The sequence below is a fragment of the Lethenteron reissneri genome, chromosome 35, assembly GCF_015708825.2.
Source record: "Lethenteron reissneri isolate LAM-NWPU_2019-01 chromosome 35, ASM1570882v1, whole genome shotgun sequence".
NCBI classification, from domain to species: Eukaryota; Metazoa; Chordata; class Hyperoartia; order Petromyzontiformes; family Petromyzontidae; genus Lethenteron; species Lethenteron reissneri.
Genome location: NC_083813.1, coordinates 3997218 through 4010595, shown reverse-complemented (window position 1 = coordinate 4010595; position 13378 = coordinate 3997218). Strand labels below are relative to the sequence as shown.

At 44.0% G+C, this 13378-nt stretch overlaps 1 protein-coding gene across 2 annotated transcripts in view; it reads left to right on the top strand.

The window, feature by feature from the left end:
• The window catches only part of RBL1 (RB transcriptional corepressor like 1), a 33275-nt gene that overhangs the window by 16416 nt on the left and 3481 nt on the right, over positions 1-13378 (top strand). For both annotated transcript variants that reach the window (XM_061565596.1, XM_061565595.1), the window contains exons 9-21: positions 553-719; positions 2071-2183; positions 3682-3785; positions 4543-4680; positions 5032-5199; positions 5341-5440; positions 6620-6949; positions 7557-7807; positions 8195-8371; positions 9290-9361; positions 9812-9896; positions 11258-11490; positions 12634-12798. In XM_061565596.1, the coding sequence (XP_061421580.1) occupies positions 553-719; positions 2071-2183; positions 3682-3785; positions 4543-4680; positions 5032-5199; positions 5341-5440; positions 6620-6949; positions 7557-7807; positions 8195-8371; positions 9290-9361; positions 9812-9896; positions 11258-11490; positions 12634-12798 (2103 nt within the window). The remainder of the gene's footprint in view (positions 1-552; positions 720-2070; positions 2184-3681; positions 3786-4542; positions 4681-5031; positions 5200-5340; positions 5441-6619; positions 6950-7556; positions 7808-8194; positions 8372-9289; positions 9362-9811; positions 9897-11257; positions 11491-12633; positions 12799-13378) is intronic.

The following is a 13378-nucleotide window of genomic DNA, read 5'->3' as shown; positions in this document are numbered from 1 at the left end:
TCAAATGAGATTAAATAATGTTTTTTGACTCGCATTGTGACCCTGAATGACTCTGAATCATGGAAATGTGTCAAATTGCAGGAGTGTTTACATCCTGCCTGCAGATTACACCCATTATTTCTATGCCATATGGCCTTTAAGTAGGCATGTTTCTCTACTTTTTGCCCTCTTTTTTTTATTCTGCATACCTGGATTTTTTCTCATTTAACCTTAATTGTCCTTTGTGCTCAGCCTATTATTTTTATTACACCCCATCATTAACCTATTCTCTATGTCCATCATCCAATGCTGTAAGTAACACTACTCACACATATAATATCCAAAACAAGCAGTATTTACTCATCGTTCATCATGGCGAGCACTTGGATATAGAGGAAGTTTTGAAAGCAGCACCTCCGTATCAGTGCTCCATAAGCATTTATAATTTTCCTTATCGGCCATCGTAGAAAACTTGTGGACATGGAAGAAATTTGAAGAACGGGCCTCCAATATAAACGTTTTGTAACTGCAATTTCCACAGTCGAATTGTAATGAATGCTTATTACATCATAGACTCGCTCGCTGGCGCCCTCCACCCCACTGACGGGCCGGCGCTACCTCAAGGAAAAGGAGCAGGGCTTCACTCCAGTGTCAACGGCGACACAGAGCGTGGGCCGCCTGCAGTCCCTGCTGTCAGGCTTGCGCGGGGCACCCAGCGAGAATCTGCTCTCCATGCTGCGGTAAGAGCAGCTGCCCCAGCAGCGGCAGTAGCTCCCGTAGCAGCTACGGTGGTGAGATGTTAACTACCTCGCCTGTTATGCAGGAGGTCGTGGGTTCAATCCCAATCCTGACGCCTATATATTTGGAGTTTTGCCTTCTGGTTGCGTGGATTTTTCTGCGGGTCCTCCGGTTTTCCCCTTCACATTCAGAACCGTGTGTTTTAGAGTATTTGGCTGCTATAAATTTCCACGTGATAATGCACTTCATTGGGCTTTGATATGTGGCCAGTTCGCTGCTGATAAAGAGCTTTCTAGCCCAGTGGCCCTTACCTGTGCGAAGTGATGTCAATCCCGTGTACATCTGTGCGGTTTATGAGTGCTTATGTCGCGCCTCCCCCCCACCCAGAGGAATTTAGAAACAGAAACAAAGACAAAACGAGAAATGGAGATAAATTGCAATAATAATTACAGAGAATGCAAGGGAAAGGTGGAGAGAGACGGGCCTCTGTATATGAATGGCTGGCTGGGAGGCACGGATGGACGATCATGTCCAAAGGACATGGGGGTTGCTAGTATATATAAATATATTTTTCATCAATGGTCTTTCCAGATAATTTGATGAGTCACATTTTTTTTATTAAACCACTTTTCCAATGTACATGTAAAAATGTCACTACCTTTCTGCAATATTATTTTGCCTATATAGTTTTTCCAGACTTGTGATATAAATTTCTACATCATAAGCCACTTCGTTGAGGTATAATTTTGACCAGGTTGCTTCTGGAAAAGGGCTATATAGCTCAGTGGGCCTTACCTGGTACAAATACAGTCCAGTTTCGTTTATGAAAAAAATTACGTTACAATGCTACATCATGCTGATGGGGCTCAGTGAATATTAACCTTGATTAAGCAAACTCATAAAATACACAATAGAAAAATATCTTGCAGCAATAACAGCATGCTGTACAAAAAAAATATTGGTTTGTCTCTATTCACAATTTATCCTTATTGTTGTATAATAACCGTAACTGTACTACTAAACATTCTTCAAATAGGAAGTTTGTACTGCAAAGTGTCTCTCTTGCCTTTCCTGGTAATGCATGCATGAGGGTTTGTTCCGCGAGCCAAAGACCACTTTGTTTTTACTGGACTGCTCCCACCACTCAGCCAGTCATCACAGATATATTGCGCAATCCGTCATGAGCACAGCAGCTGAAGCATCAAATGTTCCAGTTACTCACATGCCCCTTGATTGTCTTCGGCACTGGCCGTCCAGACTGGAGTTTACACGTTTGAACATCGTGCGTGTCTCCTCGGCCCTGGGTTAATGTGTGTTTTTAGAGCAACTGGCTGCTGTGACTGCCGCTTGCAGGTCATCTTCGCGTGATCAGACCGAGGCGGTGCAGACACGGGTGCGGGAGATGGGTGCAACATTCTGCAAACACTACACTGGGCCCAGCGATGGGCAGCCTGGCTCGCATATAGGTATGGCCTGTGCATGCTTACATGAACACACACGCCGACATGATCTGCTATCATAAGCTGAGTGTCTGCCCAGCCTTAATGTTACACATGTGGTGCATGCAATTTCAGAAGATATTAAAATCTCCATGACCTGACACAACAATGACTGACCTTCATGAAACAGTGTTTATATATATCTTTTCATTGTCATGTTTAAGTGCAATGAATGCACATAGTTCAATGATGGTCCAAGGCTTTGATATCATCGCAAAATAATTGTTTGTCTTGCTTCTCAAACGACACATTTATAGAACACATCCCTTGTCATTAGAACAGTATTACTGTGAATGTTTCTTCAAGCTATGGAAGTTACTGCAATCAAAGTTTGATAAGTATGTTTTATTAACATTTCTCTTAATTTTATCTATTTTCCCACATCTCCATTTAATTAGTTAAAATAACATGTCATACAACTGTAAAATGTAGTTTCTTGTTGTGAAGTTTGGCACTGATACTTAAAAAGAAAACACTTTGAACATTCATTCAACTATTGTTTTAGCACTGCTACATCAGGCCAAGGACCTTAAATCACCCGTTGTTACAAAAATAAAAATCCATTTATATCCTTACTGATGGATGGGACAACTGCTGTTAGTGAGCACTTGCTACTGTGACTTGGCGCTGTAGGTCATCTTCACGTGATCAGACCTGATCAGACTGAAGTGGTGCTGTGGTGATGCAGTGATTAGCAGTATTGTAACACACTGAATTAACTTGTGTTATGGTAAGGTCGCATTCAAAGACATGCAATTGCTGACTCAGCCTAAGATGCTGGTTGTACAGTGAACATGAGTATTGGTGCCTGCTGGGACAGGCAGCCAGACATGATGATGGCCAGACGACCCTCTAATGTGCTGTTATACTCTGAATAATATATGCTATCATACACATGAGAACAAAGGTGCCTTTAGTTTAGCCCAGCCATTGACGGCATGAATGTTACAACTTGTTGGGTCTTGTTATTGTACCCTCGCTACACTGCCATCAAAGAAAGGGTTTCCAGAAGCACTCTTTACACAAGACAGATGTCTTTGCACAGCAGTGACCTGGAACACAGTGGTTGACCTCCATTGCAATGAGTGCACAAACGCACACAGGCGCTTGTGAGAGCACTCCTGTGTGTTATATTCCAACTATTGGTATTTAGTACCTTGTAAGAAGCACCAACCCAAGATGGAAAAGTCCCCTATGAAATAGAACTCAAGAGTTTTTGAAGAAAAGTCATTGGATTACTGACTCACCAATGTGGCAATGGCTTTAGTCTAAGCTTTTGTCGATTATTTCCACGTATTTTTATGCATTTATTTTTTGTCTTTGAGTAAACACGTGTAAATATTTCCTCCTTTCTGTAGAGGTAGATATTGCATACACACCCCTTGTACTGGTAGACACCAATTTAAGAATGTGTAGGTAGAGTTTGAATCATCAATTGTCCACATGTCTGTTTTCCTTTGCTCAGACTTTGCCCAGAAACGGCTGAAATTGGCAGAGATTCTGTACTACAAAGTGCTGGAAGGTGTCATCACACAGGAGAAGAAGAGGGTGCAAGGGAAAGACCTGACAGTGTGTATAATAAATATGCCATCATCCGGTCTCACACCCACAATTCACGATCATTGACTTAAATCTACAGGCATTCTTTTAAATGAAAGCAAGCACATGTCATTTGTACAAGCACAAGTGTAGAATGCAGCATGTCTATGTTCCAACTATTAGAAGATCTCATAGATTGAGACTCCAAAAAATGCTAGTTTGCAGTGGCCAGGAGATTACAGTTAAGAATATAGGTTGTGAGCCTCATTCATGGAATCGCCTTTCTGTTGTAACTTGTAGATGTGAATTTTATTTTCTCCCGCAGTCCAAGCGCTGTTTAAATAATTGGCCAACCATACCAACACAATACTCTCCTGAAATAATTGTCCTGAGACTCATGTCGGTATTAATTTTCTAATCATTGTCATTCATGTTCTTTTTTGCACTTCCCAGATATCTAGTCTGCTTTATAGCAATAAAGGTTTTAACACACATGTGTTCAGTCCATGTTATAATTGCAGGGTCTTACAACACAGATTTTTGTCCGACCATTAGGTCGCCTATTCCAAACATCAATTATGATTCAATAGTTGTGTTTGAAGTACGACACACGAAAGCAGAATTATCTCTAAGTACAGACAATCTAAAACACTATCGCGTAAGTAAGAGTAGATGCCATTGCGTGAATGTATGTTGAACTTCTTTTCGCACCAGCAATAAGCATGCCATATTGTGACATGAGCTCTAAGCTTGATGGTTTTGCCTGCACGCACACAACGCAATGCAGACTCTGTTGGAGCAGGATGTGTTTCACCGCTCGCTCATGGCATGCTGCCTGGAGATCGTGCTCTTCTCCTACAACTCGCAGCGCACGTTCCCCTGGATCCTCGACACGCTCAGCATCAGCCCCTACTCCTTCTACAAGGTGTGTGTCGCCCTTGTCTTTGTGCGTCTCTTGTGCCTCGTGTGTCTCTATCCTTTTTGTCTCTAGCGCCATCCCTCTGTGTCACCATGTCTCTCGAGTAGACGCAAGGAGAGACAGACACACGGAGAAACATACTGCATACACGCACGTCTTTTAACATTCCACACCATTTGTCAAATATAGTTTAATGATTCTGTTCTAGGAAGTGTGTAAACATCACTACTGGGGAGACAAAGGCGGCCTGGCATGGTGTTAGCCACCCCCCACCCCCTTGTGTGCTGTGCTGGCCTTGATAGGTGCTCACTAACAGCACTTGCTATACGGGGGATCTTTGTCTTTGTGTGCGAGCAGGTGATAGAAGTACTGATCCGTGCAGAGGAGGGCCTCTCACGGGACATGGTGAAACACCTGAACCATGTTGAGGAGACGGTGCTGGAGAGCCTAGCGTGGAGACGCGACTCCCCGCTCTGGGACGCCCTGCATGCAGCCCATGCCGCCGGCACGCCCAGCTGCGAGGAGGCATGTCCAATATGTGCACCTCACCCACACCAGCGTTTGGCTATCGTAACACGCACTTGGAATTGTTACGTTTTCTGCAAGCAAAGAATGTCATGCTGAGGTTTGCATTAATTAGTGTTTTCCGTTGTCTCTTGACAACAGGTGACACTACCAAACCACCTGGAAAGCATTCCAGCTCCTGCCATTATTCATCCGCGTGTGCGTGAAGTCCGCACCGACGCGTGCCCCATCACAATGAAAGGTAACCCTCTTTCTCATATGTTTGACAATTCTGTGTATGTAGGCTTTCGAAATATTGTTAATAGAGAGTGAGGCCATGGCACTTAGAGCATTGCACTTGAATTAAGGGTGTAATGATTTACCTCCCTCATGGTTTAAGGTATTATTATTCAGGGTCCTGATTTGATTAAGAACCATTTTTTCTTTTTACATTGTCATGAGTGTAGTTGCATTGGACCCATTAAATCTAATATATTGCTGGTCATGAGGGAGGTATTCTAGAATGGTTAGGAAGATGAGCCACGATCTTTTTTACTTTTTTAACCTAGGAAATCAGATTGTAAAATCTAAATGATGATATCTGGGCCCATAAAAATTATGAAACTAAAGGATATAACCTGAAATTTGTACAAATATTGTCAAGTTTATTGGAGTAGACTTCCCTCATTTGACTTAGTTTATTTGTTCCCTCAAGTGGTGGTCAACACCAGCACTGAAGAGCGGTGCTCGTCCCTTTCGACCATCATTGTTTGCCATGGTGCTTGTAACAGGTTCTTGTTAAAACAACAACCGCCATTCGCCACTAAGTGGCGGTGACGTCACCACAACGCTTGTGCCAGGCTATGTGCACTTTGAGGCCACGTGAAGTGTCGAACGCCTGCTGGCAGGAGGTCACGGGGCAGACCCAGGTGCTACGGGCCAAGTGATTGAGATGACTGGCTAATGCACCACCTGTGCCCCCTACTGTGCCAACTTGCTGTGCGTTAAAATCACCTCCTACCACAACCATAGGTATATTTTAAGTTGAGGCATGACCCTTCCACTTTAAGAGTTTATAATTGGTACTCCTGGGTAAGGCTTTCAGTGTTTACCTAAAAAACTAGGAGTGATTAAATAAAACGTGACAATGAAAGACTTTTGTTATTTTAATCGGTTTGATGAATCACTCAAATATATTTGTACGTGTTCTCAATTGAACAGCATGAATATTGATGCATAACACATCTAAATTATGGTTGGTTGGGGTACAACCTAAAATCAGTTTTCATGTGCCCACAAAATAGCATGAAGCCAAATTTTCAAAAACTTTTGTTTCATATTGGTGGGGAAAATGTGACGGGTCTGGTATTTTTCGCTGTTATCATTGCCGATGCCCCTTTATATTGAACTAACCTTGTATTCACGAGCTGGTTTTGTACAGTTGCAGGTGACGCGCCACAGTCCCCGTTCTCGGCGCATGATCGATACAGCTCCCCAGCCGCTGGGACCGCTCGCCGCAAGCTGTTCACAGACTCATTGGCGATGGCATCCATCGCCTCCTCGACATCTCAGTCTTCCTCCTCTACTGCCACCGCTGCCCCATCCTCGGCGGTTGCTGACGGCTTGGCGGCGCCTGCAGCCTCCGTGCTGGGGCCGCGGGGACTGCTGAATGTGCCGTCCGTAACGCCGCTGCCCGGACACACCATGCTCACCGTAGCCACGGCCACCGTCACCGCAACTAATGGCCAGTCGGTCACCATTCCTGTGCGAGGTGAGGCACCTATCAGGTCTTGTGAATGGGCACTCATAATACAACAAAGCTTCACATATACTTATAGGGTTTTTCCCCTTTTTTCTGGCAACAAAACTGACACCTTTTGCAAGGAATCATGCTTACATTAACCACAATACCTGCAGTCAAATGCAAACAAAAAACAATACTCTGATAATTTATGCATTGTCTTTGAAAAGCTGTCTCTGGTGCGGACCAATCAGTTTCAAAGACAATGCATAAATTATCAGAGTATTGTTTTTTGTTTGCATTTGACTGCAGGTATTGTGGTTAATGTAAGCATGATTCCTTGCAAAAGGTGTCAGTTTTGTTGCCAAAAAAAAGGGAAAAACCCTATTAGTATATTTTGGTACTGGCAAAGGAGATCCCATGATGTTCACATATACTTGTTCACGAACCTACATCCTGTACTGCCGTCATCTGGCCACTTGTTAGATCAGTGGGTTTGTGTGTTCCACAAAGCTGCATGATCCACAAAAGTGCACATGCCACACCTGGCTAAACTAATTGTCCAGAAATTGTGGTGTGAGAGTGAAGATAAGTTACCATGAGGTAATTTTTGTTGTTCTTCCCGTTGGGAATGCAGGCATAACCAGTGACAGTGGCACCATCACGTTCGTGCCAGTCACGGTGAATATGAGCGGGGGTCACCAGCCAACGCTGCAGGCCACGCAGTTGCTGTCGCAAACCCTGACCGCCCGCCGTAAGGAGGGCCCCGCCCTGTGCACTGCGCCAGCAGTGACAGCCGCAGCTGATGGGGAAGCAGCTGCAGCAGGGGCCGGCACTATCATGAGCAGGCCCAAGCGCACTGGCTCCCTAGCACTCTTCTTCCGCAAGGTTTGTTGCCGCTGATGTCGCCAACATTTCCATGAATCTGAATGTCTCCTTGAATGCAAAAGTCATTTTTCCCCTCTTATCTGCTCTCTTTAATTTCCCTCTTTTGCCTTAAAAATAAAATCCTCTTTCTCAAAATCACGTAACATACGTGTCTTCGTGTGCAGCATCTTAACTCGTGGTCATATTGAGACGCTTTATAAATCTAAGTTGTGTTGTCAGTGATGGAATGTTTCTATTGTGCATGTTATAATTATGTATTTTGTTACCTGCAAGATCTTCGACACAAGCAGCCCATTACAAAACTACTAAATTGTATGTATGTATATTGGATTTATTTTGCACTGTACGTAGCCAGTTGTGCTAATCGTGTGCACATGGGGGCGGCAGGTATACCACCTGGCGAGCGTGCGGCTACGCGACCTCTGCCAGAAGCTGGACGTGTCGCCGGAGCTCCGCAGCAAAGTGTGGACTTGCTTCGAGCATTCTCTTGTCCACTGCACCAACCTCATGGCTGATCGGCACCTTGATCAACTGCTCATGTGCGCCATCTATGTCATGGCCAAGGTAAGGCAGCATGTGAACACTCCTTGATCGCTCGCTCCTGTTTGGTCAAGCTCAAATTAAGTCAAAAGGCTTGATTCCTGTTTTGCAAAAAGTTTTCTTTTTTGTCCACGTTTTGTGATCATGTACCGAGGTCTCCCGTCGCATAATTTGTAGAGACAATGTGGTCCCTGTTCAGACAAGCGATGGGGCGGTGCTTATCTTGTTGTTGGTGCCTCTTTGCCTGCAGTGAAAATTCCACATTCCCATGGTGGGGCCATTCAAGTTATAGAATACCCACTGTTGGCTTCCAATCAAGTAATACTTATTGTATTAATGACTAGGGGGATAAAATTCAGTCCACTCTACCCCCCCCCCCTCCCAAAATAGGATTTAATTTGCAACATAATATCCATGCCTGGTGATTTAGGGCCATGATATTCCACAAGCTACTAAGCCATCCTGACATAATTCTTAGGATCTTATGGAAGAGCCAAACTAATGCTTTTTTTTAAAGAAGTCAAATTTCCATAGGTTAATTTCAACATCATAACATGTATTACTATCAAGAGGAATTTAGCATATTTATGGACGGCTGCTTGCGTTGTGGCCGAAACGTCGTGAGAATTATTTTATTGTGTTTTATTTTTATTATTTTATTACTTCCCTTCTACGTGATTTTACCGAAAGAACCAAGAAGATGAATCCCTGCAGTCACAAAAGCTTTAAATCGAAAAATGCATTACTACTTTTTGTAATGTATGTGAAATATGAAAATGTTAATCTTAATATTTAGGAAATGTGACTCTCCACTGGTTACAGTACTTTGTTGATATGAGCCATGGATGTAACTGATAGCAAGTATGAGATTGCAGCGGTTGCTTGTGCCATATGGGATTGGACAACCCTGAGTAATTCTGCTGCTGCTTCTGATTGGCCCAGGTGACGAAGTCGGAGCGCTCATTCCAGGACATAATGAAGTGGTATCGGAGCCAGCCCCAGGCCAACAGTCACGTGAGTCTCCCCATGGTGCTGTATTGTGCTTGTGAACATGTTTGTTTATGTGTCTAAATAGTAGTGGTGTGAGTTTTGCATGAAGGATTTTATACGGCCTCTGCAAAGTGCCGTCCAAAAACAACTCGTTAATATTTACGCATTTTAACAGGACATTCTGTAGTAGGCTAACAATCCTGGCACTGGCTGTTCTTGTGCTCTGAAAAATAACCTTTGCAGAAAAAGAATAGGCTTATGTATAGTTGTCTTTAATCAGGTCATTGTTAGACAATAGTGTTTATACGTTTTCACTCTGTAGTTGTCCACTATTGCTATCACAGTCCCTTTTAAGATTTCGGATGACCTTGAGTGATTGTACTGCTCACCAGTGGACTTATGTCGACTCGTGGACTAATATCACTCAAGGTATTGGTGAGATGACAGAGGCCGCGGTGTCTCTCTTCCCCACAGGTTTACCGCAGCGTTCTGCTCAAAGGCCGCAGACGCAGGAGGAACTCGGGCAGCAGTGAGGGCAGCACAGAGGCACGCGACCGAGGTGGGAGCACAGGCTTTGTTTCTTTAACTCATCCCGTTCGCTCGGTTCACAAGGATAGCCATTTCGTTAGCTGAGAGGATGCAACATGGCTTTGTATTAGGCTTGTAATGATTAACCTACCCTGAAATGGAATGCATTGTCAATTCAAGAATATTTGTGTTACAGTGGAGTAGATTTTGTGCCGAATGGCTGCAGAAATCACACCAAATTATTACATAATCGGTTATTGCATGCACGATTGGAGATATGTTGTGAGCTTTGGAATCGGTTTGAATTGTCAATGAACTGGACTGTCGTTACCTGCTTGGTTTATATTTGGCACCAATATATATTTTATTGGTGCTAATTTCTAAATACTCGTAACTCTTTTGGAGGACATACCTTCCAGAAAGGCTTTAGGTGTCCATAGCATTGAATACATGGGAATGTATTGTCCTGTTGACAGCTAATTAACGCAAGCACCCGATGCTCCGTTTTGAAGTTTTAAAATGAAACATCTTTGAATTGTATTGTTTTGAATTAGATAATTTAATTTCTTCATTTTACATCTGGAAGACTTAATTGAAAACGGCATTTCGTGTTAATTTTTTCTCGTCGTTAAGTAGATGGCCTTCCTGGGGGTTTGGTTCGATGCGGACTGTCACCCGTTTGGGATTGCGGGATTGAGATAAGGCGACGTAGAGCTGGCCTGTGCGAGAAGACCGCCGTCTTCAGATCGATTCCAATGTGATCGAACGTCTGTCCCTGCGCCTAAGTCGTTCATGCAGGGGGCGTGTAGGTTTGCAGCGCCCCCTGCAGTGAAATCGACGGAAAGTGCAGCGTTCATCACAGATAGATAAAGTTGTGCGCTTATATAAGAGTATTATTACCCATTTCTCCAGAAAATGTTTAATTCATGATATTGACCAGCAGCTGAGTAAACTTGGCTCAGTCACAGAAGCCAACTCGATAGATTGTACACGATGGTGCGTGTTACCTGAGTTGTTAGTGGTAACACATTTTAAATGACAGTGCATGTTTTTCAGGATAGCGGTGAGAAATATGAATATGACAATGCATTCATCAATATGTTCCCTCACGATACATGCATTACATCATGTGTGTTATAATCTACAAGTTTATGCAATTTATATGTAAATGATACGATTTTACTTTTCGGCGAATGGAGTCAACAAAATTTTACAAATTAAGTCATAAAAAGTATATCAAGTTAAACTGTACAGTTTAGACATGAAAATAATTTAATCAAACCAAGACCCTGAATCGTGATAATTGACTTTAGGAATCAATCGTTAGATATCTATTGAATATGGATGGTACTTGATGGTGTATTGCTGTCCGGCGGTGACGGGGGTGCGCAGGAGAGCGCGAGTCAAGCCCTCCCAGCATGCGATCCAGCAGCACCCTGCCCGTGCCTCACCCGAGCAGCGCACCACCCACGCCCACGCGCCTCCTGGGCTCAAGCTGTCACCCCGACAATGAGGATGAGGAGGAAGAGGAGAGGGGGGACCTCATCCAGTTCTATAACCAAACCTACATCTCTTGTATCCGCACCTTTGCGCTCAAGTACACCGGCAACAGCCTGGAGACTGCTGTGAGTATTTTCTATACGGTCCTACTGGCAATCTTTAATTTGCATGAATAATATATATGTTCAAAATTTTCAAGTCCATCCATCACGCTTTGTTTCTACCAAATGGTATATCAGATGGAAACACAATAAAAATATTTCTCTGAGCAAGAACATTCCAAGAAAGGTGTTTCCTTTCCTAATTAACATTTTGCCCAGGAAATTTCTATATGTATCTTCCAATACAAAGCAATGGGAGCCAACGTTTTCCAAGAGAAGGACTCCCGATTAATTGCTAGAATCCTCCAGAAGATGGCTTCCCCGTTGAATTATATTTAAACCCCAATGTTTATGAGCTACATCATCGGCCCTTAAGCCATGCGCCTATGGCTTCACCACGGTGACATCATCTTATAGGACTGATAGACAAAGTGCTGAAGTCATTGTGCTGGCGCAGGCAAGGGCGTGCTCTCGTTCTATCCCACGCAAATGTGCGGGCAGTGCCAGTGTATGCGTAATATAGATATCCAGAGTTTGGTGGCAATCAGTCTGGCTGCCGAATCTTTCCTCCGCTCTGCAGCCTCACTTTTCCATTACTTTCCTTTCCCATTGCCTCAGGTTTACTTTGTCTTTCTTATGTTTCTCATGTATATATTTTCTTTAATCAAAATTTTTTTTAAAGCTCTACATCGCTGTATGAGGCTGGGCGGTTGTTGTTGGTATTCAGTTGCATCCTGGCCTTTGCCTGCTCGTGGCCCACAGGTCTTGTGGCTGCCAGATCGCCGCAACATATGCCGCATGTATGCAGTGTCTGGCTGCTGTGCAGTCCTCCGTCGCTCCCTACATCCCCTCACCACGCACGCCGCTGCTTGCCCACGGTGCTTGGCTTGCCATTGCAGTGCTGTCACACATCCTGATGTGCAGTCTAGCCTGCCTACCAACTTGCTGAACCTGAATCACCAGGCTTCTGTCCACAATCCCACCCATCAGTCTCCTTCTTTGGTCACCTGTTGGCCACTCTTGCCATTACCACCCATCCCACAAATCTTATAACCTGCACTCTTTTACTGAATTGTGATCAGTTGGCTTTAGGAATAAATCGCTACATATCGACTGAGTACTGACCGTACTTGATGGTGTATTTCTGTCTGGCGGTGATGGATACAGAGGGAGGTGCCACCCTTGTCGCCGTTACCTCTTCTGCGGACGCACCCGTGCTCTCCGCGCCGCGTGTCCCACATGCATCCGATCTACGTGTCGCCGCACAAGAATGGCGCGCCCTTCTCCCCACGCAGCCGTATGCTCTACTGCTTCAACCAGAGCCCCTCCAGGGTGAGATGAGCACACAACTGTGGTGTTGTACTTCCAGCATTTGCACTTTATAGCGACATGCCAGCTTGAGTAAAGAAAGGCACATCAGTCGTCATTTTGTCAGTCCACTGTTAGATGAGGGATTCGTCACGCCGTGTGGGTTGTTTAACTTTACGACGCTCATCAATGCAGGGGGGTAAAGGCTGGGAGCACAAACATGGGCCATGGAAGTACAGCAAAATGGATTTTTCTTCACGACCCACAAACAACCCCAAAAATATATAGTTAGTTTGTTATAGATAAGTACACCAGCTGTGTGTCCCAGGTTTGCCAGACAGTTTACATTTTGAATGAGAAAAAAAGGCTAAAATGACACGAGTGATGACATTAAAACATCACTAGATTGCCATAATAGTCTGCTTCAATGTGATGTTAATGTATTTTTTGTTGTTAATACATCTTCAAACTCAATTTGGACAGTCTATGACAGACTGTCTCGGTACATTCTACAAAGTAGGTTTTTGGTAGAATCTTCCTTTAGGTTATTCCCTTATTGAAATGTAGCCTGCACGGTTCATTCGCATGCACATGTTGCCACATG